Source organism: Zootermopsis nevadensis, unplaced genomic scaffold (assembly GCF_977971745.1).
Source record: "Zootermopsis nevadensis isolate Lab colony 2312 unplaced genomic scaffold, Znev_1.0 Znev_ptg000003l, whole genome shotgun sequence".
Lineage (NCBI taxonomy): Eukaryota > Metazoa > Arthropoda > Insecta > Blattodea > Termopsidae > Zootermopsis > Zootermopsis nevadensis.
In genome coordinates, this window is record NW_028259135.1 from 2,674,695 (window position 1) to 2,702,291 (window position 27,597).

At 36.5% G+C, this 27,597-nt stretch overlaps 2 protein-coding genes across 8 annotated transcripts in view; both read left to right on the forward strand.

Annotated features, from left to right (window-relative positions):
• LOC110840941 (guanine nucleotide exchange factor DBS) overlaps positions 1–17,927 on the forward strand; it is a 45,866-nt gene extending 27,939 nt beyond the window's left edge. For all 7 annotated transcript variants that reach the window (XM_022086256.2, XM_087360875.1, XM_022086255.2 and 4 more), the window contains exons 16-22: positions 1,642–1,833; positions 3,067–3,192; positions 5,012–5,215; positions 7,032–7,255; positions 7,559–7,775; positions 8,432–8,561; positions 9,963–17,927. In XM_022086256.2, the coding sequence (XP_021941948.1) occupies positions 1,642–1,833; positions 3,067–3,192; positions 5,012–5,215; positions 7,032–7,255; positions 7,559–7,775; positions 8,432–8,561; positions 9,963–10,090 (1,221 nt within the window). In that variant the 3' untranslated portion in view covers positions 10,091–17,927. The remainder of the gene's footprint in view (positions 1–1,641; positions 1,834–3,066; positions 3,193–5,011; positions 5,216–7,031; positions 7,256–7,558; positions 7,776–8,431; positions 8,562–9,962) is intronic.
• A 1,595-nt stretch (positions 17,928–19,522) lies between these two features.
• Positions 19,523–27,597, forward strand: part of LOC110840940 (U2 snRNP-associated SURP motif-containing protein) — a 28,870-nt gene continuing 20,795 nt past the window's right edge. Inside the window, exons 1-8 of the mRNA XM_087360916.1 lie at positions 19,523–19,555; positions 19,774–19,890; positions 20,284–20,377; positions 20,622–20,820; positions 22,507–22,592; positions 22,781–22,860; positions 24,557–24,722; positions 25,664–25,827. Coding sequence (XP_087217042.1) covers positions 19,532–19,555; positions 19,774–19,890; positions 20,284–20,377; positions 20,622–20,820; positions 22,507–22,592; positions 22,781–22,860; positions 24,557–24,722; positions 25,664–25,827 — 930 coding nt within the window. The 5' untranslated portion in view covers positions 19,523–19,531. The remainder of the gene's footprint in view (positions 19,556–19,773; positions 19,891–20,283; positions 20,378–20,621; positions 20,821–22,506; positions 22,593–22,780; positions 22,861–24,556; positions 24,723–25,663; positions 25,828–27,597) is intronic.

The following is a 27,597-nucleotide window of genomic DNA, read 5'->3' on the forward strand; positions in this document are numbered from 1 at the left end:
ACGTTTTGCAGTGGTTTTTTATATCGGTCATAAATGAAGAGTGGAGGAGGTTCGTTCGTCTGGAAGTATTGCCGTGTTTGAACATTTCGATAGAGAGCATCAGTTTAATATATTTTAAATATTTAAATGTTAATTGTAATAATATTTTAATATTTAATAATAATATTTTATTGTGATTAGACTGATAAAATTGAACAAGTATATATTCAACACAATATGACCCAACATTATCATCTTATAACTTTTTTTTTGTTGGTGTGTTTCCATCTGTGCAGGGCACCAATTAAGTTCACTTTTACCATTCATCTGTCTGTACACATGAAACAACTTGGGGGATGGCTTACCAGATTTCATGGAATCTGGTACTGGGGAATTTTACTAGCATCTCAAAGTGACTGGGAAGGAAATTTCCAGACTGCCTTGGTTACTTTTGTTATGTAGTTGTAATGAAACATATGCTTGTGTATTATTGGGTCTTTGTCACTTTTATATTCTTAACTAATTTAATGTCAAATTTTCTGAATTTTCATAACATTTCATATGAATTTTTGCAGCAGATGAATCTCAGAGATGTTGCTAATGGTTTGTTAGTAAGTATTTCAGAATGTGGATTTATTTATGTAGTAGGTTAGTTTGATTAGTTAGTTTATTGGGTAATAAGTGTGTCAGTCAGTTGTTTGGTTGGTTACTAAGTTGGTTAGTTGGCATTATCGTGTATGACACACAAAGCAGATGTTGAAGGAATTATGTGTCCTTCGGAACACAGCATATTTTTAGTGTTTGATGCAAGTAGCAGCCAGTCAGCTTCATAGGTGAGAAAAAAAATATATGTTCATTCTAAATAACATGCAGTGAAGGCATGGAGGACAAATGGAATGAAAGTTCCATACGTTCTTAACCAAAGGATTTTACATTCCTATTGACTGGGTGGCCCTCTGGACTGGTCCACGTGTAGTGGCAAAAGGAACGGTCACTGGTGGTCCAGGCTGCAGTTAGTTGTTTTATTGACTGTGCTAACTTACTTCAACTCCATTGATACAATATTTTTATTTTCCGTCTATACACAAACTTAAAATAATGTTGTTTAAAATTATTTAAAATTATAACATTCTCAGTAGACACTGCATCTTGTTACATTTTTTGTATCGACGACATGTTTCAATGTGTATCACATCATCATCAGGTCTATCAATTTTAATATATTGTGTACATATACGATGTATTACGTATTAACTCTTTAAATTATTACATTTCCTATGTCAATATCCAAAATCACGACTTGAAAATTAATTTTACAGATATAAAACATCCAAGGACAACCTCCAAATCAAAAGGAAGAGACAAAAAACTTAAACAAATTAAAATAATCAATAAACGCAACGCAAAATGTACAACAGTTTTTAAAATATATTAAAATTGATAGACCTGATGATGATGTGATACACATTGAAACATGTCGTCGATACAAAAAATGTAACAAGATGCAGTGTCTACTGAGAATGTTATAATTTTAAGTAATTTTAAACAACATTATTTTAAGTTTGTGTATAGACGGAAAATAAAAATATTGTAGCAATAAAACACAAACATGACGCAATTAAGATATAAATTCATTGATACACTACATCTTGTTTGTTTCAGAGAGATGCATTCCTTCATTTGTATAGCTACTACTGCCAAAACAGTCCTCGTTCTGAACGTCTCAGGGAGACTGTTGGAGAGAAGAATATGTTCTTCCAAGCATGCCAACTTAAACTTGGTCATAAACTTCCACTAGCAGCATACCTTCTGAAACCAGTACAGAGGATAACAAAATATCAACTTTTGCTCAAGGTAGTATAATTTGTCCCTTTTAGTACCAGCCTCCAAATTCCGTGTATGTGCAAAACAGCCATTGGGACATTCAATGCACTTTTTAAATTTCTGTTTGATTTGTATTTTTAATGTGATTATTTTTAGATTAAATGTTTGTTTCTTGCTGTCAGTGGTATAGTTTATGTTTTAGTATATTTAGCACTATTTTCTTAAATGCGTGTGTTCCATAGTGTCAGATTTCAGGATTATTATAAATGATGAAGATAACTAAGTAGGAAGGAAGTAGTTATGACCTGGTCTGTTACAATTGCCTTGAGAGACCAAAGAAAACCACAAACAGTCCAGTCAGGATAACTGACTTCCAAGCCAACTTAGGAACTTCAGCAATTATAGTCATTGTACTGTTTCTTATAAACAGCACCTCATTTGTGTAAAAAAAAGCATTAAATACATATCTCAAATGTTAGAATGTGTGATCTGCTTTGTGACAGAGTACAGTTATTATCCCAAGTATGTATTTTTGATTTTATACAGGACTTTGCCAAACACAGAGAAACCAAGTTGAAACAATTATATAAACACTTAAAAATTCTTAGGAATTATAATTATTTAAAATCAAATTTTAGAAGCAATTGCCAGTGTGTTACTTGTGTGCACTAGCAGCCTCGTTTGTTTCATTGTCAGTCACATGTTTTTTACTTGTCAATGTCAAGTCTGACTTCACTGCAAAATGATCTGACACCATGTTATTTGTGAGCCTTTTTGGTAATAATGATTTGTGAAATGTCCACTTCATTTTATACTTAAGGTTCTTTTAATATCTGAGGATTTTTTGTGTACATATTTTGTTTAGAATGCCCCCCCCCCCCCCCCCCCAAGAATACAATGTTAGGTGCTGAGAAATCTGAAGACTTTTATGACCACAAACTCACAAAAATCAAGTATGTTTGTTATTTTTGTTCTCATATATTAATTTCTTAAATATTTTCAAGTGAGTTATTAGCATAATTATTTTTAACATGTGTCTCATATGAAGCAGCTCATACCATATTGGAATTGTAGATTTAAGGTTCTCACAGTAGTGAAGATTATGTTCTTACGCATTGTGGCACCATTCGGACTCGTAATTCGAAGATTGAGAAAGTACGTTTCTTTGAAACATTGATATTTACCTATGAGCCCACATGTCATCACTACCCAGAAACATCATCAGATTGGAACTCTGTTGTATTTTATGAATGCTCATTGCAGGATTTGCTGCGATACAGTGTTGACAAGAAATGCTGTAAGGAGCTGCAGGAAGCCCTAGACTGCATGCTTGTAGTGCTCAAGTGTGTAAATGATAGTATGCACCAGATTGCTATCACAGGCTTCTGGGTGAGTTGGTTAGGCAGCAAAATTAGAAATTATAAAAATTATGTAAAATGTCACTATGAGATTTATTGATGTTTTGTCATGGCTTGGCTTGGCTGTAAACAATTTTGTTTCATAGATATATATTGTTTAAATCTTGTCTGTCTAATCACAATAAGTTCTTATTAAATATTAAAATATTACATTAATTAACATTTAAAATATTAAATGATATGATAGTGTAACATCTTAGTAGGCTTTGATATGCATTTGCAAGTGAAATAAGGCAAAGATCCGCTTTTCGGCGATTTTCGCTTTACGGCGGGGGTCTGGTCCCTAACCCACCGTATAAGCGGTGCCCTACTGTATATTATTTTAGCGTACATTGTTTCATAGTTTACTTGGTGTATATAAAAGTAAAATTGTCTTTGCTTAAAACATGAGGTAGTTGAGGTGTTCTTAGCAGTAGGTGCAGGTGAATTGTCTTCCTAATATGTGCTTTCCTTCAAGTACTGGCATATGCATAGGTGGACTGGTATTAATATCATCGATTTCACGGATTGATTAGTGATGCTAGACTGTTCTTATATCAAGGGTTTTTGAAATTTATTTTTCCATCTTTTGCATAGTTTTCCTCTTCTACCTGTGATTTATACTCATAAAATATTCTAGGAAATTTTTATTCATTGCATTCAACAATAATATATTTTACATACGTATTATAAGACCCCATGGAATGAAACAAAATCAAATATTTTAGTTAGGATGTTAAATTATTTAACTCTGATTGATCTCTAATATGTACTATGCTTTTGTAATTAATTATTGCCATTGCAAGTTATCAGTCAATAATTATATCAATTATTGATTTGCACATAATTCATATATATTATTTTTCTGAAAATATCATTGTTAAATATATCCTTTACTTTACATGATGATGCCCTAATTGAACTTACAGGTATTCTAAAAAGGGGGCTCATGAGACAGAGAAAGGCTTAAAATGCAGGTCTTAAAATTTACTTCTTTTGTTGGAACCCTTTTTGTTTTGTTGAATATTGAACAAAGCACAAATATCTGACTGTGTAAAGTGTAATATCTGTAATTCCATTAGGTTTGTATTATTATTATTATTATTAAGTGTTCTGTCTTACGACAGGTCCATTGCTCTGCCCAAAAAGAGCTCTCCAGTTGTCCCTATTCTCGGCTTCTCGCCTTAATTCCTGGAACGTCATCTTCTTTCCTTGTTTAAGGTCGTCGGTTAGCTGTATCAATCTTCTTCCCAGTCCTCGCTTTCCTTCAACCTGGCCTTCGGTGATATCACTCATTAATCCATTCCTTCTCATAATATGTCCCAGCCAGTTAGCTTTCCTTCGTGTAATCGCCTGCAGAATGCTTCTTTGCTCGTTGACTCTCCTCAATACTTCTTCGTTGGTCACTCGATCCGTCCACCTGATCTTCTCTATTCTTCTCCAACACCACATTTCGAAACTCTCCAGGTATTTCTGTTCCTTCTTCCTGAGTGTCCAAGTCTCTGCTCCATACGTAACACTTCACTAGTTTCTCCTTCATCTCCAAGCCCAACTTGCTAGTGAGAAGTATCCTCTTCTTGACGAAAGCTGCCTTGGCCATGGCTATCCTTGCTTTTACTTCCTTGGTGCATAGGGCGTCCGTCGTTAGGTTTGTATCAGAAGTAAGTACACATCAAAGACCATATAGTACACAAAACAGGAAGAAACTTATTTATGCCGCATTGGAATACACTTCTCCTGCACTGTAGCACTAGGTTTGGCCATAAGGGTCTTAAAGTTTTCCATGATTTATATAACTTGTTCTCCTGCAGGGTGAACTGTGTGACCAAGGTGAGCTGCTGATGCAAGGCTCATTCTCAGTGTGGATGGACAGCAAAAAGGACCTACTTCGAGAATTAAGACTCAAACCCATGCAGAGGCATATCTTCTTATATCAGAAAGCCATGCTGTTTTGCAAGAAAGCGGCTAAGGAAGTGCATAACAAAGATACATACCACTTCAAACGGTACCTCAAAGTAAGTTCTACAAACTTCAAGGTTTGTAGTTTAACCCATTGACTCATACTGAATACGAGGTGCGATCGAAAGGTTTCCAGACTGCGTGTATAAAAACCCGTACACTTATCTCAGGTATTAAATTCATCCATCACCCTCGAAGTAGTTCCCCTGGGAGTGAACACAACGATCCCAGCGCCGCTGCCAAGCCTGGAAGCATCCCTGGAAATCTTTCTTTGTCAGCCTGTCAAGCACCATCTGCGATTCTGCCTGAATCTCTTCTATCATCTCAAATCTCCTTCCCTTTAGCCGAATTTTTATCTTTGGGAAGAGGAAGAAGTCACACGGAGCTTAGAAAGGAAGTTGGGGTCGGTTCTTTGAAGATCTTTGAGCTCCTGACAAACGAGAAGTCGATTCTGCTTCTGGTCCTCAGACAGGATGCGTCGCATGTGGAGTTCTTCCTTTAGAATCAGCTGACAGGTCCCATAGCCTATCCCAACAATGTCGCACAAGTCGTTGATGGTACGACGTCGATCTTCGTGAATGGCCTGCCGAATCTTCGTAACATTTTCGGGCGTTGTGCTCGAAGATGGTCGTCCAGAACGCTCGTCATCATCGACAGAGGTTCGGCCATTTTTAAAACGTGAATGCCACACAAAAGTTTGTGCACGACCCATTGCGGACTCCCCAAATGCTTGCTTTAGCATTTCATAGGTTTCCGTAGCCGTTTTGGCGAGTCTTTGGCAAAATTTGATGCACACGCCATTCCGAAATCGCAGGAGTGTCGGTGTAATGCACTACCAAAACGCCCGTAACTAAGAAACAAATGCTAATTCGATGATGCCGGCTGGCACACTGATTCACTATGAATGTAGGCCGCACCCCCTAGCGGCAGAAGCTCGTACTACATCCGGTTCGCCCTCTATTGACACAGTCTTGAAACTTTCCGATCGCACCTCGTATAACTGTGATGGTTACCACTCCTGTTAATTTTTGGGGCTTCACATGTCCAAATCACAGCCTAGAAACCTGCTATATGTTGGTGGTGGTCATCTGGGTTGTGAAGACATCAGTATCTTCATTGCTGTGAAGCTGTTATTAGATTTCTATGTTTTTATTATTATTATTATCCCCATTTTCCTCCACACAGATGCTGAGATTGTGTCTTAAAATAGGCTGTGATCACTTTTATGTTGTTTGATCCCTCCAAAACTGAACACACTGAGGTAGTAGGTACAACAGTGAAACTTGGCTGATACTGAAACCTACTTTGAATCTCAGGCACAGCTTTGACTATTCTGACTGAGGTCATTCATGGTTCCAAGGAAATAAAGGTATATTGCCTGAAATTAGGCCACAATCAATACTTTTCCCCATCTCTTCATTCTACAATTTTTACGCATCCTCTCATCTCGTTTAATAATAAATAACCTCTGTAGCTAAAAAAAATTTTTTATTATACTGTGAATATGTCAATGCATGTATGTATATTCTCTAACTTCATTTTAGCTTGGATGCATATACACTCACATTAGCTTCATTCAGGTCATCCGTCATTTGCTACCATCTCTCGTAAAAAACAAACTACAAGGAAAAAATTACTTGTGGATTGAGGTCTTCTGGGTTGTGATGCCATGTACTCTTGTAAGTGGTTACCAGTGTTTTAGAGGAAAATATGACTCACATTATCCCGAAGGTGTGTTTTATAAACCACCTATAAGATCACAAGGCATTACAATCTAGAAGACCATAATGAACATCTTTATGCCATTAGACCCTCAGATCTCAGAAAGTAACTTGTTGGGGCATATGACTTATAAGAAATCTCCTCTGTCAGATGTCACAGATTGGCCTCACAGAATCTGTGAAAGGCGATGCTCGCAAATTTGAGGTCTGGTTACAAGGTCGTCAAGAGGTACACACAATTCAGGCCCTCACAGTGCAGCAGAAAGATGCGTGGGTGTGTGAAATCAAGCATGTGCTGTTAGAGCAACTCGCTGAACTGAAAGGAGAGAAGATTAGGCAGTACTCACTGGCAGGCACTGGCAAGCCGATTCACAGGTATATGGCAACTCTTTCCTATGTGAGGTGATAGTATGCAGGGAAATATTCCTATGAAGCAGGATGGTGTTCAAAATGAAATCAAATGCTTTGTATGATTGTGCTGTTTCTTAATATGTACTTGAATTATTGACAATTTCAAACCAATTTATAAATATCAGGCAAATTTGTTTATAGAAATACTGTTATAACCTGCCTCACTGGGCAGTTGAGAATTGCTGGAATGTTGCCCTGTTGAGTATCCTTCCACCTTGCCACTTAATACCATTATTTTGTTATTACAGCTTTGCTCTCTTTTTCTAGGCCTCTCCAGCAGACCACTTCTTGGGAGAGTCATACAGGGGTTCAAAACAGCATGGCTGCCTTCAATGCAGATGCTGATACTGCGGTAAGGCATCCGTTACATCCTCTGCCACAGCACACAGTGTCAGAGAACAGTGAGGAAGAGGGTGAAGGTGGCGGATGGAGTTCAGATTACAGCAACAGTGAGGATGAGGACACCTGTACCGAATACAGCGAGGTGTGTTGACATCTCAGTTGGAGCTCTGTTTCCACAATTCTGTCAAAATTATTACCAAGAACTTGCCTCTTTTAATCGATTTTGGCATCAGTCCATCGTTACCATATCGTGTTCTCATATCCTCATCCCATGTTTATCTGTGTACATGTGGGTCTTCTTCAGTGTTAACTTGCGTACCTTCAAGAGTGTGATGAACAGGAAGTAACTCACATCATGAACATGCATCTAATACTGTCTTTTTAAATTATATAACTTGTAGACTGCCAAGAACATATTAACACTCTGTAAGCTTCTTACTGTTTATATTTGTCCTCAAGTGTATTATGTTATTAACCATATTCTACCATACAAAGACTATCACTTATGTTAAGCATCATTGTATTTTGTAGCTTTAATGTGTATACTCCTGATGATGGCCTTTAGTGAGCAGAAACATGTAGGGTAAGTAAAGTCCAGTATACGTAGTTATATTTTGTTGGTTTTCAGATAACATTGTTTTTATTATAACAGTATGCCATCCAATATGATTTTTTTTAAAATCTGTTTTATTTATTTGAAATTAGTGCATCATCTTCTCAGTGTTCTCAAATTTGCAATTTCTGCACACAGTGCAGATATCTTCCCATCTCTCACCCCTGACCATTGGCATGTTACAGGGTGGAGGCCGCTTCACAGCTCTTGCTGATTATTGTGCGATGGGGCATGGTGAAGTGTCGATGCATGAGGGAGATGCAGTTGAGCTTTTGAAGGTTGGCTGTGCTGGTTGGTGGTATGTCAAAGTTATTGGTAAGTAAGTCTGTTTTTTTCTCATTTGATGGCCAATAACAATTTTACCTTGGAATTAAGATAGTAAATTGTGGTAATGTATTCTATGAGTCAATTCTTGCTCATCTCATCTTTAAGACTGAAAGAGACTGAGGGTGAAGATGGCTTCTTCTGGGATGTTTGTACCTCGTAGTCTGGTAGATAGTGACCGACGTTCTTGTCTCAGCTTTTATTTAGATATGAAGGAGCTTAACCCTCTACACTTCAGTTGGTATTTACCGTATCCTGATATTCTCGGTACACTTAACATGACAGGAAAAACATATCTTACTGTGTACTACATTATGTATGGCAGAAGTTTAAAGGAAATTTGGTTTAAAAATAGTATTAAAAATATAACCAGCCACGATCCGATACAGTATACCTCCAATCTCTCCTAATACTGCTACGATATTACTTCTCGGTCCAATATACACAACATTGGCATCACTATGACATACAATTATATTAGTGACTTGTGACACAACAACGGATGAAGATACAATATGAAGGACGAGAAAATGATAAGAAAAATGAACACTAAAAATCATTAAAAATCAGTAATTCAGTTAAAAAGTTTATAACATAACACCTGATGACGGCTCTATGATAGCCGAAACATGTCGTAAATGTTCCACATGTAAATCGAGTACTCGATAAGGAACGAAAAATGATATTTTAATCCTTTAAATATCTTATATTGTGATTGACGGCCACTTTTAATATATTTTTAATACTATTTAAATAAATCACAATATGACGCACCTACAATATCTTAGAAATTTGATTTAATAAATTTCCCATGTAATGTCTTGATTTATTGGATTGTTTAATGAGACTCTGTAAACTGCATGAGTCGTATAGCATTAAATTTGAGGATAATTATGAGTGATAAATTGTGAAAGACATGAATGAAGTAGTGTTTGCTTGGTATGAGGTTCTGTCTCAGCATTGGTTATGAGATACTGAATAAAACAATGAGAAACCTTGGTTACAGTAGCCTATATTCAAACCTGGGACTTCTTCATGCACAAAGCAGGAGTACTATTCGCTTCACATGAATGTTCGTTTGATAACTTTATATTTGCAATGTGAATGTATGTGTATCAAATCTAAAACTTCTTGACGATGGTGAAGAGTCAATTGAATAAAAATGTACTTGGATATTATCCATCGTCTAGTAATAAAACGTAAAAAACGTAAAATGACGTTTCGGAGATGGGGATTAGCTCTATCTAGTGGGCCCAACTGAGTAGGAACCTGAAGACGGAGATAGAGCCCCATCTCCGAAACGTCGTTTTACATTTTTTACGTTTTATTACTAGACGATGGATAATATCCAAGTAAATTTTTATTCAATTGAATGTATGTGGTTTATTTTAGGTTCACATTTAGAGGGTTGGGCCCCATGTGCATACCTGGAAACATTTGGTAGGAAATCTCTCCGAAGCTCACAATCAGTCAGTAGCCAAGATGGCAGAAAGTCCAGTGTTGCATTGCCTTCGGAATGAATGCAGCGTAGAGGTATGTTGGCTTTTATACCTGAGAAACATTCATCCACATCTGGTTATTTTGAATTGTCGGATGGTGGCATTGTGTAGCTTGCTGAGTGAAAGTAATTGCGATAATGATATGCAATTGTGTTATGAACTTGTGGCTGTTATAATTATGTATGTGTAACAAAATTAATGAGGATAGGTGATTTACTGAAGAATTGCAGGACAAAATGTTCTAGAAAACCAAATGCTTTATGCAAATTTCAGTTTGTTATATTTGTCATGAAAAAGAGAGAATGTATTTTTGATTCCTGTAGATATTTTTCTTTATTGATTAGTACTGTTATTTGTATATAAATGTTGTTACTGAAGTAAATTAACTCCCTTACTCCAGGGCCTAGTGCCACAGATTACTCAAGAATTGTCAGGCTGTTTCATCAAAATTGATTTATGCAAGAGGGGTGTCTGTGCCCACTATACAGAGATAATATTGAATATTGAAAATTAGTCTATCAGTTATGATAATGCCATTTTTAATATATATTTTTTTCTTCTAAGATGGTTACAATTTGTATGAGTCATTTGGCCATGTTTTAATATATGTATATAAATTACATGTACTAGAAAACCAGCTTCAAAGTATCAAATATATCAGATCATGGAAAATCTGGAATGATTTGTCTCACTGGCAGTAAAATTGTTGGAAGGAAAAGGAGAGAGGAAGAGCTTACAAAGAAACTGTAAAGCTGATACTTTGCTCACACGGAGAACTTTCTCACTGAAGAGACAATCTGAAACTAGGAGTCTTTTGCTGTTGTCTTCACAGTGTTAACAAATATAATACTGATTGACTAACATTTCATCTTTACTGCTTTGATTATTTATAATGTTCAGTATATCCTACAGATCAATCAAGTTTAACAATTAAACATAAGCCACCTTAATCCTTCCAATTTCCTGTTATGGAATAATCAGCAAACAAGTATTTATGTTGTATGAAGTTCTCAAGGCAGTGAAGTTGACAATTTTGTTTTTTCCAAAACATGTATGCCTACGAGTCCACGTGGCATCACAACCCAGAATAGCAGCATTATCAAATATTCATGCTCATTGTCATTCTTAATATATTACCCAAGTAACCCGAATTCTTCGCCATCGTGTGTTGTTGTCAGAGTATTGTGCCGTCATCTACTGTATTATTTTATTTGAGCTAAAGGCATTGATGGAAGGGGAGTACTGAATGTGAATAAACCATGTATAGTATTCTGATGTGAGAAAGGAGGATTTGAATTTTTGTAATGCAATTTATTCCACTACAGATATACCACCATTACGTGATCTGGTATTACGTAGTGTCATTACTCTGTCAAGATTCATTTGTGTAACTGGCACATTAGGTAATGTTGGCAGTGAGGTAAAACAGGCTGGGTATGCATCCTACTGCCTATCACCTCAAGTTCAGTTGCTTTGTAATTACATACTGTGGTATTGTGCAAGGTCTTCAACGTCAGCATTTGTATCAGGGAAGCAGTGTTTTGGTTACAGTCCGTTGGTGCAATTTTATGTTCACATATGTCGATCAGTAATGTTCTGAACACAATACGAGTAATTTTAAATGTTGGTGATGAAATCATTATTGCAGTCATTATGATTGTGTTGTGTAGTACTTCGTGAATCAAGGATCAAGTTCATATTTCACCCCCACTTTTTTTGTAACAAGTGAATTTGTGTATTTCTGAATTACAGTAACAGATGGATCTGCAGGAAGTACAAAGCCAGATGTTGAGGTGTATTGTATATATTTTAAATTTGTGTTTCAAAATACAGTTTTTTGCATCATATTTGCAACCAACTTAGTAAATTGTTGTTAACCGTACCTCTTTTCTGTGGCAAAGTCAAAACTTTCTTAATACATGCAGTAGAAGGTCTTGCCATGATTCACAGTCCGTATTAAGCTATAGATCTCTTTTGTCTAAAAGCATCATCACTCTGTCAATATGAGTACACAAAACTATCCTCAGAAGATTATTTTTCTTTATTATATCAGATGTATGAAAGTCCGAAATTTTGAAAGACTGGCAGCTAAATTTAGATTTTTTGTGCAGCTGCCATGTTTTACACGTGGCATGATTTTCATGAAAACCCTTAAGTGTTTCAAATATTATTACAAAGGAAGGGTAGTTACATGAATGTGATAGCTTTTGTCTGTCTTTCCTTTATAAAATAAGGAATTTAATCTGTAAATGCAAGTCTCAGTATAAAAATTGTTTGTTATACGAGGCGCGTCTACAAAGTAAGTTTCCCTGGGGCCGTTTACAGAAACAAAACACAATTTCATGGAAATATTTATTGCAACAGATACAGCAAGTGTCCAGCTATTTTTCAACATATTCGCCACCGGAATTGAGACATTTGTCATACCGTGGGACCAACTTTTGAATACCTGCGTCGTAGAAGTCTGCCGCCTGGGATTGGAACCACTGTGTGACAACCATCTCCGCCTCTGTCATTCTCAAAACGCTGACGCTGACCGGACAGGAATTTCTTGAGGTGTAGGAAAAGATGGAAATAACTGGGAGCGAGGTCCGGGCTGTAGGGTGAATGATTAAACACCTCCCAGCTGAACTCCTGCAGGAGACTTGCTGTCCGTCGAGCCATGTGCGGCCTAGCGTTATCACTGACCGCACTTCACAGTCGGCGGGAGCTGGAATAAGAACCTCCATCTTCAACAGCTGCAACGATGCTACTGTGAGAACGCGGGAAGTACCGTTAGTGCATGCGCCGTGCTACGTCATTGCTCTATCACGTACGCACAGTCGCTTCGCGCAATATAAGGTTTGCTAGCTGTGGGACGAGTGGGAAACTTACTTTGTGGACGCGCCTCGTATGTAGTGCCTCTTGTTTTTAACATCTTGTTTCTGAAAAAAGGACAAGAAAAATATGCCATCCTAGTCAGAAGAATATAATTGTTTCCCAATAGTTTTTATATGCATACATGTAGATCATCAATAGTAGATTTTTCCCAGTATCAAATAATGTTGTTTTTTATAAAAAGTTTTCTTGCCTGTAAACAATATTTTCGTGTTTATGTTACTTTTATTACTGCTGTTTAAAAAATACACAGTTGTATTATGTCTCAACTAGTTGTGTTGGCAGTACTTTTATATTAGTTTTGAATGAAGAACATTGATGAAATTAAAGTAAAAGTATTATAACCATGTAATGTGTACATCTGAATCTGTGACATTTTGTGGACTCTGTATATTTGTAGCTACATTATTGTTATGTAATTTGGATTAGGAGCCCGATATGGTTGTCTGGACCAGATTCTTGGAGACAAAAGATGCAAAGTGGAGTACAGTGTTGTGAAGGAAATACTTAAAATACATGATACATATTCTAACTTTTCTATGTCTATCTGCTTTAACAAATTTCAGTATATCTTTATAGTGTCATAACCAGCTACTTGTGCTTCTTTTGCTTGTGCACTGTGTGCAACAAAAATTAAGTGCGTAAATTTTCATAGTTTAAAACTAGTAGTGATATAATAATTCAGCTTATGTCACAGTTCAAATCATTTGCAGCCTCCTTGTATTTGCCTGTATGAGGCATTTCTTTCTACTATTACTTACAGTTATGTATGCCACGTATCTGTTAAATAAAGACACCAATGTGTGTGCCTAATCTGATGAAAAACATTAAATTGAATGACGTTTCTGAGTCACAGGACTGCATCCCATGGTAAAATAAGGGTGAAGACTATACTTTGGTTTGTTCGGTTGCTGGTAGGCAAGTTGCTAGGGTACGAGACTAGCATTGATGCTAAGGTTACGTTTGAAAATTTTAGTGCTTTTTTAAATGCATTTGCTGTATTTACATTTAAATTGCAGTTTTATGTTATTCAACTATGTTTTAAAGTTTCCATGTGGAACTTATCCCAAGAGCAACTGGAAATGGAAACCACAATACACTGATTGTGATATTCAAAACAGAACATGATACTATTGTTTGTCTGTGAAACATATGTAGTCCAGTAACTTATTATTGTTAACAATCAAAAAGTAATCATTGATATTATCATTTGTGTTATCACTGTATTATTTTTACTGAAATTAGTGAAGCTAGAAGTTTGATGGAAACAAGTCTTCTTTTACTTTTTGTGATTTGTTGGTCATTGACATTTCTAGTTTGAATCAGCCTGTAGACAGACAATCTCATTTGCAAAAAAAATACATACTTTATAAGAATTTTTTATTTTGTAAAGTATACCAATTACTTTTCAAAATATGTATTAGTGTGTTAGCCCTTAAAAGGATTGTTTTCAAGACCTGGCATCATTAATAAGATGACCAGAATCCCTGAGCTTCATCCACAGATCTCATTTGTAATTTATGGAAAGTACAGAATAGCCACATACAGACAAAAACAAGGAGATACATATGATTGGAATTATAATTCCAGCTTCGTACTTGCATCACGTATGGTTTCAAACTTAGGAAATTTTAAGCGCTTGACTTTTGTTGCACAGTCTGCAATTTTTCTAATGGTGTACTATTTATTTATAGATATCTGTAATTGTATTAGCAAGTTTAAATGAATATTCTTAGTCATTACTTAATGCATTTATATATTTTGTTAAATATAAATTTATTTGCAGATTAATTTATGTTATGTTAGTTTTCAAGTCAGTATTTGGGGTTTCCATGGTGTCCTGTATTCACTGCGTATTCTTTAAGGGTTGCACTGTGTTAAACAGACAAAAGCATTGGGGTGCCAAAAAGGCTCCTAAATGAATACTTTTGTGTAGTTTACTTTATTTTCCATTGTTTGTATATGGATTACTGTTGGTACCCCAAGACTTGTTAAAAGTTCCACTTTTTGCTAGTTTCAGAAAGTTGCATTTTATATAAAAAATAAATTTGAAATTGCAGTTAAAAAACAGAATTTATAAAAATATCAATTTTTGTATTTAGTGTTATTATTTCTTTAAGTGCTAAGTGCTTCCAGAGAGCCATTCCTGACTTCAAATACAGAAGAGACACAAAATACTTAAATAACCAAAGAATAAAAATGATTGACAATAGCTTTTACAAACCAGTTTTCCAATAATAATTATATGCAGATGAACCTTAGATGGAATTATAATGAAGAAAATAGAAGACTGTTAACAAATACTTTTTTCATCTCCATTTAGGTTTTCAAACTTTTTGAAACTTTACGGTGGTACCTAAAATCAAGTGACCATGAATTTTTGAATACTATTTTTATCTTTAACATATATTTAATCATCGTGTCATATTGTGCATATAATAGACTTTAACTCAGAATTTGTAAATTTGAGTTTACTTCGTATGTACTAGTGCTATTACAGTTCATTTGAAAGTACCAACATCACTGAGCAGTAGTTCCAAACTTCCATTGTAGCAACGTAATGTAACTTGTTTGTACAACTTTGCTGTAGGTTTCAAACATGTATTTATCTGCTACACATTATAATTCTGTTTTTACACCAGTTGATAAAATATATAAGTTGTCAGACTTCCATTGCAGTTTGTTGCTAATCTTTATCCCATTTTTCAGTTATGGTGTCATGTTGTGTTGAGTTGGTTTGCCAACATTTCAGAGGACCTGGCTGTCTTTCAGCAGAAGTGGCTTGATGTTAAGGTGGCGACTGACTTGTAACATTTACTCGTAATGTAACATTCACGGCGAGCATGTTACATTACACCACAACTGGTGAGGCGCATCGAATGCTCGTTTTGAACGCTCGGCTCGACTGTGCTCGTGTGTGCTCCATTCATTTCGTTCAATATGTCGGACATGGAGGTTGTGTTATCTTTGTTCCATTTAATACGCTACTCTTATCTAAAGAACTTGTGAATGTTCGTTATGACGCCGCTCGACTGACTGACTGACTGACTTGTAATGTAACACTCAAAGGGATTCGCGAAAAAACCGACAACACGATGGAGCGCCCGCGAGCATGAGCGGCTCGCATCGAGCGGCTCCGTTCGCTGTCTTCACTTATGTAATGCTCGATTTGTAACACATTACATTACAGGCAAATGTTACAAGTCAGTCGCCACCTTTAGATGTACTAAACCATCACTTTTTTTTTTCAGACAAAATGGCCCTGATAAAGTTATTTCCTCTTTCTAATTCATCTTCCTTACTGCTTCATGAGAAAATTTATAAAACTAGCCCTGAAAAAGACCAAAGTTCTAATCTGCTTTCCTGTTAATTACACATCCACCAATCAGATCACAATGTTCCCCACTGTCATGTGGCCTGGATTTAATTACAAATATAAACACTCCTGAGAACAGGAATGGAAACCAAATCACTGATAAAACCTCTACTGAAATTCCTGATTTTCAATCCGAGACCTTGGAATATAAAGCAGGAGTACTAAACAATTTATTGTGACCTTTGGTGGTAGAGGTGAAGTTAACATAGAAGTAGGAACTGTTATTTATTATGTATCCTAACCTTTTTGATTCTGTAGTTTGTGTTAAATTTTTGCAGTTTAATTTATTGTGATATTACAAATAGCTGAAACACATTGTGTGTTGGTACTTAATAGTGAAGTCTGTAAGCACCAATAATGTTCACATGAACAAAATGAGAATGTTTATGTGGTAGAATATTACAAGTAGCACATGCAATAGAATGAGTATTAAAATTGAAGAGTGTCAAATGTAAAACTTTTCTCAAGTTTTGTATATCTTGTCAGTATTCTTTTAAATTAACACATTTGAAAATTTCAGGAGTAATCCATGATGTTAAAATCTTTTATATTTGCATAGAGAAGTATGAATTACTACATTATGGTTGTACTGACAATACATTCATGAAGCATATTTGTTGTGTTTATATGTATTGTATTAATCTGTGTAATTTTGCTACCATGTTAATACCCAGATCAACATGCATTTATCAATAAATGTAAAGGAATTCATTCCAGATTTATACTCTTTTGTAAACAAATTTAAATTGAAACTGTATACCATTTAAAATGTTGGTAATTTCAGTATGCAGCCAGCTTACATGTAATCCAGCACTAGCATACCACCAAACTGTTAACTGTAGCAATTAATTTGAACCAGCAGCCCAGTAGTTAATAATACAGGGGTTTAAATCCCCTGCGCCACTAAATAAAGGTTAAGAAATTTTGTCAGTGTATGTCAGAGGTTCAGGAAGTCTGTGGGGAGGTAACAGTGTCCCTCCTAAAATATTTGGACTACCCTTACAGATAGTGTTATAAGAAGTTAATTTGTCAGCTGAATATTACAGTCTGCAGAACGTTTGAGATTTTATATAGGCTTTTCCTTGAGACTTAGGCTTGGTCCAAAGGAAAACGGTCTTCAAGATTGTTGCACCGTAATTTGTGGTTATATATCGACATCTAGCGGAAAAATCAGTCTTTAGTGAGATATTTGATTCTGCTCTTGCTTGAGTAATTTTTCAATATCAGGTTCAAATTTTTATTGTAATTTGCATGCATCCCACTAAGAGTTCATTATAAGATGCGTATAATTTCTAGATTTGATGTTTTTAATTAAGCTGCCCAGTGACAGGGACTGCCAAATATTGTTGACTCTAACAAAAAATGTTTTCTGATATCAGGTATATGTTTGTCATCATACAGAATGACCCAATATTGCAAATAATAAATTCAGGCTTCAAAAAACATTGGTGGGCTGAGAATGCCTGATTTAGAAGATTAAGTATGGGTTTATTAGACATGTATGACATAACAAATAAGCAATTTCAGTATAGTTTATTTCAGGAAAATCCCTGGCAAATAAGGATTATTTTAGCTAGTGTTTAATAAAGTATGGTTAAAAATGTGCATCAGAAATGTTTTATTTGTACTGTTCCTTTCATTTGTCAAAAATACTATTTATTACTTTCATGCCATATAGTATCTACCATTGATTAGCTCTGTGAACAATACATTTATATCTGCAATAAATGAGCATCAAAACAAATGAGGGATGCAAAACTGCAGAAAGCTATCTTCATGGAACAAGATCTTCCTTGGAAAAATTTGTATTTTGTCAGATGGTGAAGAAATTTCCTGTGTTACAGACCCTAAGACCATTCAATCCAGTCCATACTTTCATGCCCTATTTCTCAATAATCCAATTTTTGACGTAAATACGTCTATACGGAAGGGTCATTCGGCAAAAACAACGTTGATTAAGGAGATGTGTAGGATCCAAGGCCAAGTAACCTTTAAACGTTCATTCCTCATAAATAGTAACTGTAATGTAACCTATATGTAAAATGATCTGTAAATAAGGACCTTTAAGAATCTGTAATGTATTTTGTTGTAATTATAACTGTTTATACATTTATTATTATTTTAATGAACCAATGTGTACAATTTTCAATGCATATGGCGCGTTAAGCGTCCGCCTCTCGAAAACCGTAAGAGATGGATCGGGACATATTGCGTACGAAATACGTATTACCTCTTGAGCTTTCCATATCTGTTTTCAGATTTCACATATCACAAATGGTTTAGGTTCTACAAACATTTATTTATACAAATGAAGGCGCATCGCACTTCACGCTACTGCTGCGTTGTGTGTTAAAGTCATACTATGTAGAGATAACATTGAAGCTAAAAGAGTCCGATGATGATAATTTAAATACAAAGACGTATTTACGTCAGATTCTCCGGAACCATGGTTCCACTGTCAGTTATTTAAACATTGTTTTCCCCAAATACTCTTTTGGGTTTTGCACATTTTCTCTTTACTTTGGATTTTCCAACCAACACATGGGACTATTCATTTTTCATTTTGCCCATTAATAATACATCCCCTTCTCATTGCCCTAACACCATTATGTGAAGAGTACAAACTATAAGGCTTTTCCTCTCCTCTGGTTACTTCCTCTTTTTGTTTTCAGTGCTCCCAATACCACAGGACCAGAACCAAATATTGAACTTGATAAGAAGATAGTTTCAGCAGCATTACCCGTTACCTAATGCCCATTGTATTATCATCATACCCATACTCTTCTTAGCTTTCAGAGTGGTCTCTAAGTAATTTCTCCCAAAGGTTCTGCAGGCACACAAAGATACAAAAGGAAAATAATTAGAATCATACATAATTCTAATGGTTTCGGTATTTGTTCATTACTTTCCATATCTTCGAGTTTACATTTAATGAATTAAGATTGTTTTCTGTGGTTAAAATTATACTGGAAAGTAGGTGACATGGCCATAGTCTCTGAATTGGAAAATTTCAATATGAACCTAACGTTTTTTATCTTAAAAGTATTTGTAGCAAATCAATTAGTGACAATTATTGTTTCATATTTACAATGCGCGCTTTTTATTTTAATTATTTACTTTTCTGTCGGTGAGTACATCGAGGGAAATTTCTCATTCAATTTAAATTATTTTAACATGGTTGGTTACATTGACTACTGTACCGAAAGAAAATGGCGGATAAAGCTTTGATGAAGGTGCGTGATACTACATTTTAGTTTACTTTACAGCAGTTTGCTAGTGTAGTGGTGTATCAACAAAGGAGAAATAGGACTATAAAAACCGTAAACACAGTTTATAAATTCTGTGTTATATTTGCGTTATTCGACCACAAAAGTGCATTGAGTCTCGTTGAATTAGTGTTCTTCCTAAAGAGTAATGATATTTTGATTCGTTTTTGTGTTTTACAATGCAGCAAATAGCCGAACAGAAGCTAAAGGCATTCTCCATCGGCACGATGGGGAAGCGGCAGATGTCTAAAAAAGAAATGGAAGAGCAACGTAAGAAGGAGCAAGAGGAAGCAGCTGCCCAGGTTCGTTTCGAGAATGAAACGAAATGAAATGAAATGATGAAGTTTGTGCTTGTTACAGTTTTTTCTAATCTTTCTTGCCTTACCCTATTTGTTAAGGGTGAAGAAGTCCACTTATGAGGTGGAGCAAGCACAAGGCAGAAATTTGCTTAATTCATGGTTGTGGGTAGCAACTACTTAGTGGACCAGAACCTTGTCTTTTATTATCTACATTGACTTTTGAAAAGGCTGAAGGATAAGAATTGTTATGAAACGTGGATTTGACCAATCTTGATACCAAGACGTTTGGCAAGAAATTCACTTCTCGTACCTCTTCAATTATTACGCCCCAATAATTGATATTTTGAAAGTGCAGACAGTGCTGTTATGTAATGTATGAATTGTCTTTTTATTTAGGCTTTTGAAGAATTTGTGGCAACATTCCAAGAAACACCCAGTAAGGCTGGAAAGGTGTGGGTTAAGGCTGGCACGTATGATGCTGGACGTCGACGTAAGTATATCATAAAAAGAACAGTGAGTTTCAAATGCATCTACCAGATATGTTCAGGAGACTGAAGTAATGAGAAAAAGTGTTACCAAGTTCTGTCACAGTCTTGAGGTTTCTTTTTCTTGAAAACATGGAATTATTGAAGTTTTTTTCATATTAATTTAAGGTTTTTATATATTGAAATGTTTTTTAGAACTGAGTTTATAATTTATGTTTGAGAACTTATTCACTGTGCTATATGTTATAGAGGAGGACACAAGGGAAAAGGGAAAACTCTACAAGCCACAGTCTCGGCTCTCAGAACTGGCAGACAAACTCACAACTGCAGAGCGAGCACAGGAATATGCGCGGCTGCTTGGTGACAGGAAACCAGATCGTCCTGGAAAGAAACGAGACAGAGAGAAAAAGAAGAGCAATTTGGAACTGTTCAAGGAAGAGCTAAAACTGTAAGTAACTTTTTCTCTTGTTTAGTTCTTGTAATATGTAACACACTTTTTATGTGTGTGATTTGGAATAACATTAGTTTTAGCCATTCAGCTTTGAAAATAGCTTATTAAATCATGTTGGTAACTGAGAAGGTAGACATATCAATAATACATCTGGCATTTCTAAGGAACAAACTTTGAAATGCGGTACTGTGAACTAGCCATTTTGAGGTCCTTTTGCAGTTTCCAGACATAGCAAGATTATGCCTAACACTTGGCTTATATTGTTATTTTCTTTTAATGTACAATTCTTCAATTTAGTCATTGAAATTGTAATCTGGACATAAAACTAGGTGTTTCCTCATTTTGAATTCTGAAAAGGTGGAGCAGCTTCATAACTCATTGCCAGAACTCTGCATCTTTGGGAATTACTGCTGTGCTGTCTTCATTGTTATATTGCATTCATATATACAATTGACTTCAACAATTTTTTTATTTTAGAAGTGTGCCATTTTTAATCAGTCCATCTCGTCTAGTAACTACATATACCATGTTTCTGTTGTAATGACAACATATTGGCCACAGTGTAGTATAAACATAATAGTACTTCATGTTTCATGAATAATTCTCCATTCTTACCCAGCAAGGTATGTGGATTAGTGTAGGAATTATGATTTTTCTTTCATTTTAATTCTATTTTCTTAAAAGTTAACTAGGAGTCAGAGGTAGAAGGGGAACCTGTTTCTCTTGTGAGTTAAACTTATACAGGTAAACCTCGATTTACGCCGGGGATGCGTTCCTGGACGAACCGGCGTAAATTGAAACACTTTTTATAATATAAATCAATGGGAAGTCAATGACATGCGTTCCCGGCACCCGGACATCGACGACTTAAGTTCCTCAAAAATCGACTTCGCCTTATCCGTGATAGCAATTTCAGTCAAGGGAATATTTTTTCGATCACCCATAGCAATAATAATTTCTCCATTCTTTCTAAAAGTTTACTTCTGCTATAACTCACTTGCGTTGCACTTACTCTCGTAGCCTGTTGCATTGACTGTTTTATTTTATATGAATTTTTCATTATGGTAGTCACAGTGGAAGGAGGCAACTTCATACTTCTGCACACATTACGACGGGTATCACCACCTTCTACTCTACGAATTACGTATCTTGTAACGTGTTTGACCTACGCAACTTTTTAGCAACACATTCACTTCTTTTACCAGACATGGTGGCTCTTCTACAATTTATAAATATAAAACAGTTGCTACTGCAGAATAGTGGTCGAACAACACAAACACGTTTAGCGCACAGTTTTCAGCACATTCAATGTGTCAACAAGAAGCAAACTGAGCGCATTTTTCCTTACTCCCTCATCAGGCTGAACGCAAATGACTCACCGTGAAGAGTGACCAATGCTCACGTGACTGTTGCGCAATGTTGGCGGATTTTTAGAGATTATCTCACACCTACTTAGCTATGAGTGTAAGAATTATGATTTAGTATAAGAATCAGTACGAGAAACATTGTAAAACGTTATAAATATTAGTAAAATATGTTTTTTTCACTCTTTGACTTGCTGGTTTCAAAAGCGGCGTTATTCTGAATCGGCACAAATTGAAGCGGCGCGAATCGAGGTTTACCTGTATATGAAAAAGGTAAATTATGATAAGGGTTTAGAGATCACCTTGTTTTATGTTTTAGTATTCAGGAAGAGAGAGAGGAGAGGCATAAATATAAAGGTGCTGTCAAATCTACATTAGAAGATGGAGTGCCAGCTGTAAAGACATGTAAGTTTAAGTTCTATCAACGACCATAGTTACAGCCTAACTTTTTGTTACATATTAAAAGATTGTCGTGTTTCAAGACTTTTATCGCTTTCTTCAGAAAGGTGGCGGTATTACAATAATTTCTTAATAGGTATGTAATTGAGTGGTGTCAAAATTATTTCATTATGAAGATTTATTTCTGTAAGCAGCAGAAGAGTCCAAATACGGTTCATATGACAATGGAGATCCAACAACTACAAATCTGTACCTGGGGAATTTAAATCCAAAGGTAAGCTGATTGTTGTTCATGTTATATATTGTTTGATTTGCATGAACACAACATATTTATCTGAGTGTAAGAAGAGCACTTGCCACTGATTTAGTGTCTGAATTGTGGGGTTGTCTTGTAATCACAAATCAAAATACTTCAGTAGGACAGTTTACAGCATCTTTAATACAGATCACTGTGTTTTTAATGTGTGTAAGTCATCCTTTGTTTCATGCATATTTATTCAGTGATAGCATTGCTTCTGGATTAAGTATAAGGGAGTGAGAAGTTGAAGATTTCCATCTTCTGGGTTGTTGCGCTGTGTAGTCTGGTCGATGTTAACCAACGTTTCAGAGGTCATACTGCCTCCGTCATAAGGGCGATGAAGTTAACTGGCAACAGGATTTTAGGTTCTCACAGCAAAAAGTATGAACATGGCTGTCTTCTGGGTTGTAGCATGATGATGTCTGGTAGACATTTACTGTCATTTCAGAGGTACTTGCTGCTTCCATGTTTAGGGTGATAAGTACGAGGTGCGATCGGAAAGTTTCCAGACTGTGTCAATAGCGGGCGAACCGGATGTAGTACGAGCTTCTGCCGCTAGAGGGTGCGGCCTACATTCTTAGTGAATCAGTGTGCCAGCCGGCATCATCGAATTAGCATTTGTTTCTTAGTTACGGGCGTTTTGGTAGTGCATTACACCGGCCCTCCTGCGATTTCGGAATGGCGTGTGCATCAAATTTTGCCAAAGACTTGCCAAAACGGCTACGGAAACCTATGAAATGCTAAAGCAAGCATTTGGGGAGTCCGCAATGGGTCGTGCACAAGCTTTTGTGTGGCATTCACGTTTTAAAAATGGCCGAACCTCTGTCGATGATGACGAGCGTTCTGGACGACCATCTTTGAGCACAACGCCCGAAAATGTTACGAAGATTCGGCAATCCATTCACGACGATCGACGTCGTACCATCAACGACTTGTGCGACATTGTTGGGATAGGCTATGGGACCTGTCAGCTGATTCTAAAGGAAGAACTCCACATGCGACGCATCCTGTCTGAGGACCAGAAGCAGAATCGACTTCTCGTTTGTCAGGAGCTCAAAGATCTTGCAAGAACCGACCCCAACTTCCCTCTAAGCTCCGTGTGACTTCTTCCTCTTCCCAAAGATGAAAATTCAGCTAAAGGGAAGGAGATTTGAGACGATAGAAGAGATTCAGGCAGAATCGCAGATGGTGCTTGACAGGCTGACAAAGAAAGGTTTCCAGGGATGCTTCCAGGCTTGGCAGCGGCGCTGGGATGGTTGTGTTCACTCCCAGGGGAACTACTTCGAGGGTGATGGATGAATTTAATACCTGAGATAAGTGTACGGGTTTTTATAGGCGCAGTCTAGAAACTTTCCGATCGCACCTCGTACCCTGATGATGTAGGCAACAAATAATCTTTGGATGTGTTGGTTAATTTCTATCATACTACATGGTACTACAACCCAGAAGACAGCCACTCTGACCAAATGCTATTTGACACTTAGAAGCACAAATTCAGGGATAGTTCTTTTGCATGTGTTACTATTGCATCATCCCACGTTGGTCGTAATTTGTGGTCATCCAGGTAAACTATGCAGTTGAGAGATCAAGAAATGAATAATGTAGAAATACTCGTAAAATGTTATCGAGTATTATTATGACATGATTTCTTGTACACTGGTCTTTGTTTCAGATCACAGAACAGCAGCTGATGGAAGTGTTTGGTCGCTACGGACCCCTGGCCAGTATTAAGATAATGTGGCCCAGATCAGATGAAGAAAAGGCTCGTGGAAGGAATTGTGGTTTTGTAGCCTTCATGAATAGAAAAGATGGAGAGAGGGCCCTGAAATATCTTAATGGTATTTAAGTATTATTAATCTAAAGATGGCTGTCTTCTGGGTTGTAGCACCATGTAGTTAGCTCATCACCCTGATGGTGGGGTCAATAAGGGCCTCTGAAATGTTGGTAAATTTTTACCAAACTACATAATGCTTCAATCCAGAAGACAGCCATCTTCGGACATCCTGCCAAGGAAACTTCAAATCCCGCGTATTTAAACTGTTCAAATAATTTTATGTTTTTTGAGCGAAAGTAGTGTTGTCGCTCTATGTTTATGAATGAATAATATGTGTAAATGAAAGCTTTGTTGGTCTGTTTGAATATAGACATCCTTGTGCATGTAAGTATTATAACAGTTTGTTTTATGTCTGTTTTTTTCATGGAATTTCTAGAAATGAAAGTTTATATTAAGCCAATGCTTTCTTTGTGGTGGTTTGCACCAAAATGCAGTACTGGCACCTTTTCTTAAAAATGTAAGGATTATCAAAATGCAGTAAAGTTGTTAGACATAACCTTAAAGTATAGTCGCCGGTTTTTTTCACAAAAGAGCACTGTTTAGATTACTCTGTTTATTTGGCCATACAGTTCAATTTTCGATGCAGAGTGTGCTTTTTGAAGTGAAACTGTTGTCCATATCAATGAAAGGTTTAATGGTTGTACGTAAGAAAAGTAAAAGTGTCCCATTACACGCTTTATAGGCTCTCAGGGGGAAAGGAAGTACAGATCTTACTCACTCTTAACCTTAGCACTAGATGGGGTGAGTGGTCAGCATCATGCCACAGGTGCACTTTACCCCCGGGGAAAGGACCCTTGGTTTGCGCTGGACATGAGGCTAGAGGAAATATTCTCTGACTGATCTGCCCGGCTCATTAATAGTTGTGCGTAATAAAATTAAATAACAAATGGTAAAATAGTGCATTGTTTATGAGATAGTTGCCTTTTAAGACTTCTTTATTTACAGGGAAAGATGTGATGGCATATGAAATGAAGTTGGGTTGGGGTAAGGCAGTTCCAATACCCCCTCACCCAATCTATATTCCGCCTGCAATGCTTGAACTCACAATGCCACCACCTCCCTCAGGGCTCCCCTTCAATGCACAGCCAAACAAGAGGGACAAACATAAGGTATGGAAACCTAATTACCATAGTGGCAGCTTAGTGACATGCAAACATTCAAAACTATGTTCATTTTTCACAGAACACAGCAGTTTTGTACTTCATTTTTAAGTGCCATTATAACATTTCAGACCGGGACATAACATTGACTTATTTGTCAGAAATTAGTAATCTGTACACCTGGTGAAAGATTAACAGTTGCTTTTCCAGAGCAGAATTATCCATCCAAAATTATCAGCTGCCATTCCTGGCTTCAGCAGTTTCTTGTCGCTCAACAACAATTATATTTTAAGCATGTGTTATTTTGGTAAGACAACAGATAAAATCTAAGTGAGGTACACATTTTTTGCTATATGAGAAATGTGGAAACTAACAGTGGTGGACTTTTAGTGAGTAAATAAAAATTTGCTTTTTTTTTTTGTGGGACATCCCTGAGTGTCATTTAATAGGACATTTGGAGGTTTGTTATACTTGGTTGCAAAGAGAAGAATTGTCAGGCCAATAGCCAATCATGTTACAGAATTGTGTTATTTCTACATTACTTCTGTGGCATTTAAGTGCAATTGAATGTCTGTGCGTAACAGGGTAGTGCTACGTTCAGCTTTAGTTCACATCAAAGAAGAATCTTCTCCATTTGCTGTGACATCTAATTTTACTCATTGAGCTGAAAAAACTAATGTACAGTGAAACCTCGATGCATCGTTTTCGGCGGGGGTGGGAAATAAAAACGATGAATGCGGAAAACGATAGATGCGGGAAAACATTAAAAATTTAAAAAAAACAATGTTTCTCTTTCAAAGTTACTTCTTTTTACCAAAAAAGTCTTTAATGGACAACTGGTTTGTCGAAACTTTACGTTTTAGACCAAACAGAGCACTTTCCACGTTCAAAATGTTTTCCTCGTCACGTTCACTAATATTAAGCGCATAAAAGAACGACTTCAGTTTTGCCAATGCAGGGTGTGCTTCGGCAAAACTCGGCAAAGCTTCGGGCTCGCATTCGTCGTCTTCCTCTTTCTCACCACTCCCACCCTCTTCGCGAACAATAACAGGAAGAATGGAAATACTATTACTGCCGAACTCAACGAAACGTAGCTGTAGAAGACCCTGAACCGCTGGAAACGAGATAAACCAGAAGAATGAAAAGTGCCGCCAGCCTTTCCTTTGTACTTATAATAAAAGCATTTGTGAAGAAATTCACACTGCACATGCCATCTGGCATCGCTGGAACGAAATATGAGTGCACCCTAATTAAAATCGTAACATTTCTGACAATGAGCACTGCCATTCACTCCAACTATCACCCCTGCACCGCTGACCCTCATTCCAAAAGAATGTGCTGGTTGGGCGACATAACAGGTTACCGCTACTGTGTATTCCAAAAACATTGCGCGTCTTTCGGTATTAATTTATCTCAAAACCCAGCATTTTAAATTCTCAGAAACGATCATTGCGGGAAAATTGTGGGCGGGGACTAAGATTTTTGAATGATCGATGCGATAAAACGATAGTTCGAGGAACGATAGAAGCGGGAAAATGTAACATTATTTTATATGGGATGTATTCGGGACCGAACAAAACGGACGATGCATCCGGGAAAACGATAGTTCCGGGAACGATGGATAGAGGTTTTACTGTATTCTCTGCTGTTGAAAGTTTCATGTTTAAGGATGATTTTGATATTTGTGACGACATGTCTCAATTTTAAGCGTTTAATGAGATAGTAGAATGGAGTTTTGTAAATACTTATTAAAATGCATATGAACCTAAAAAATAATGT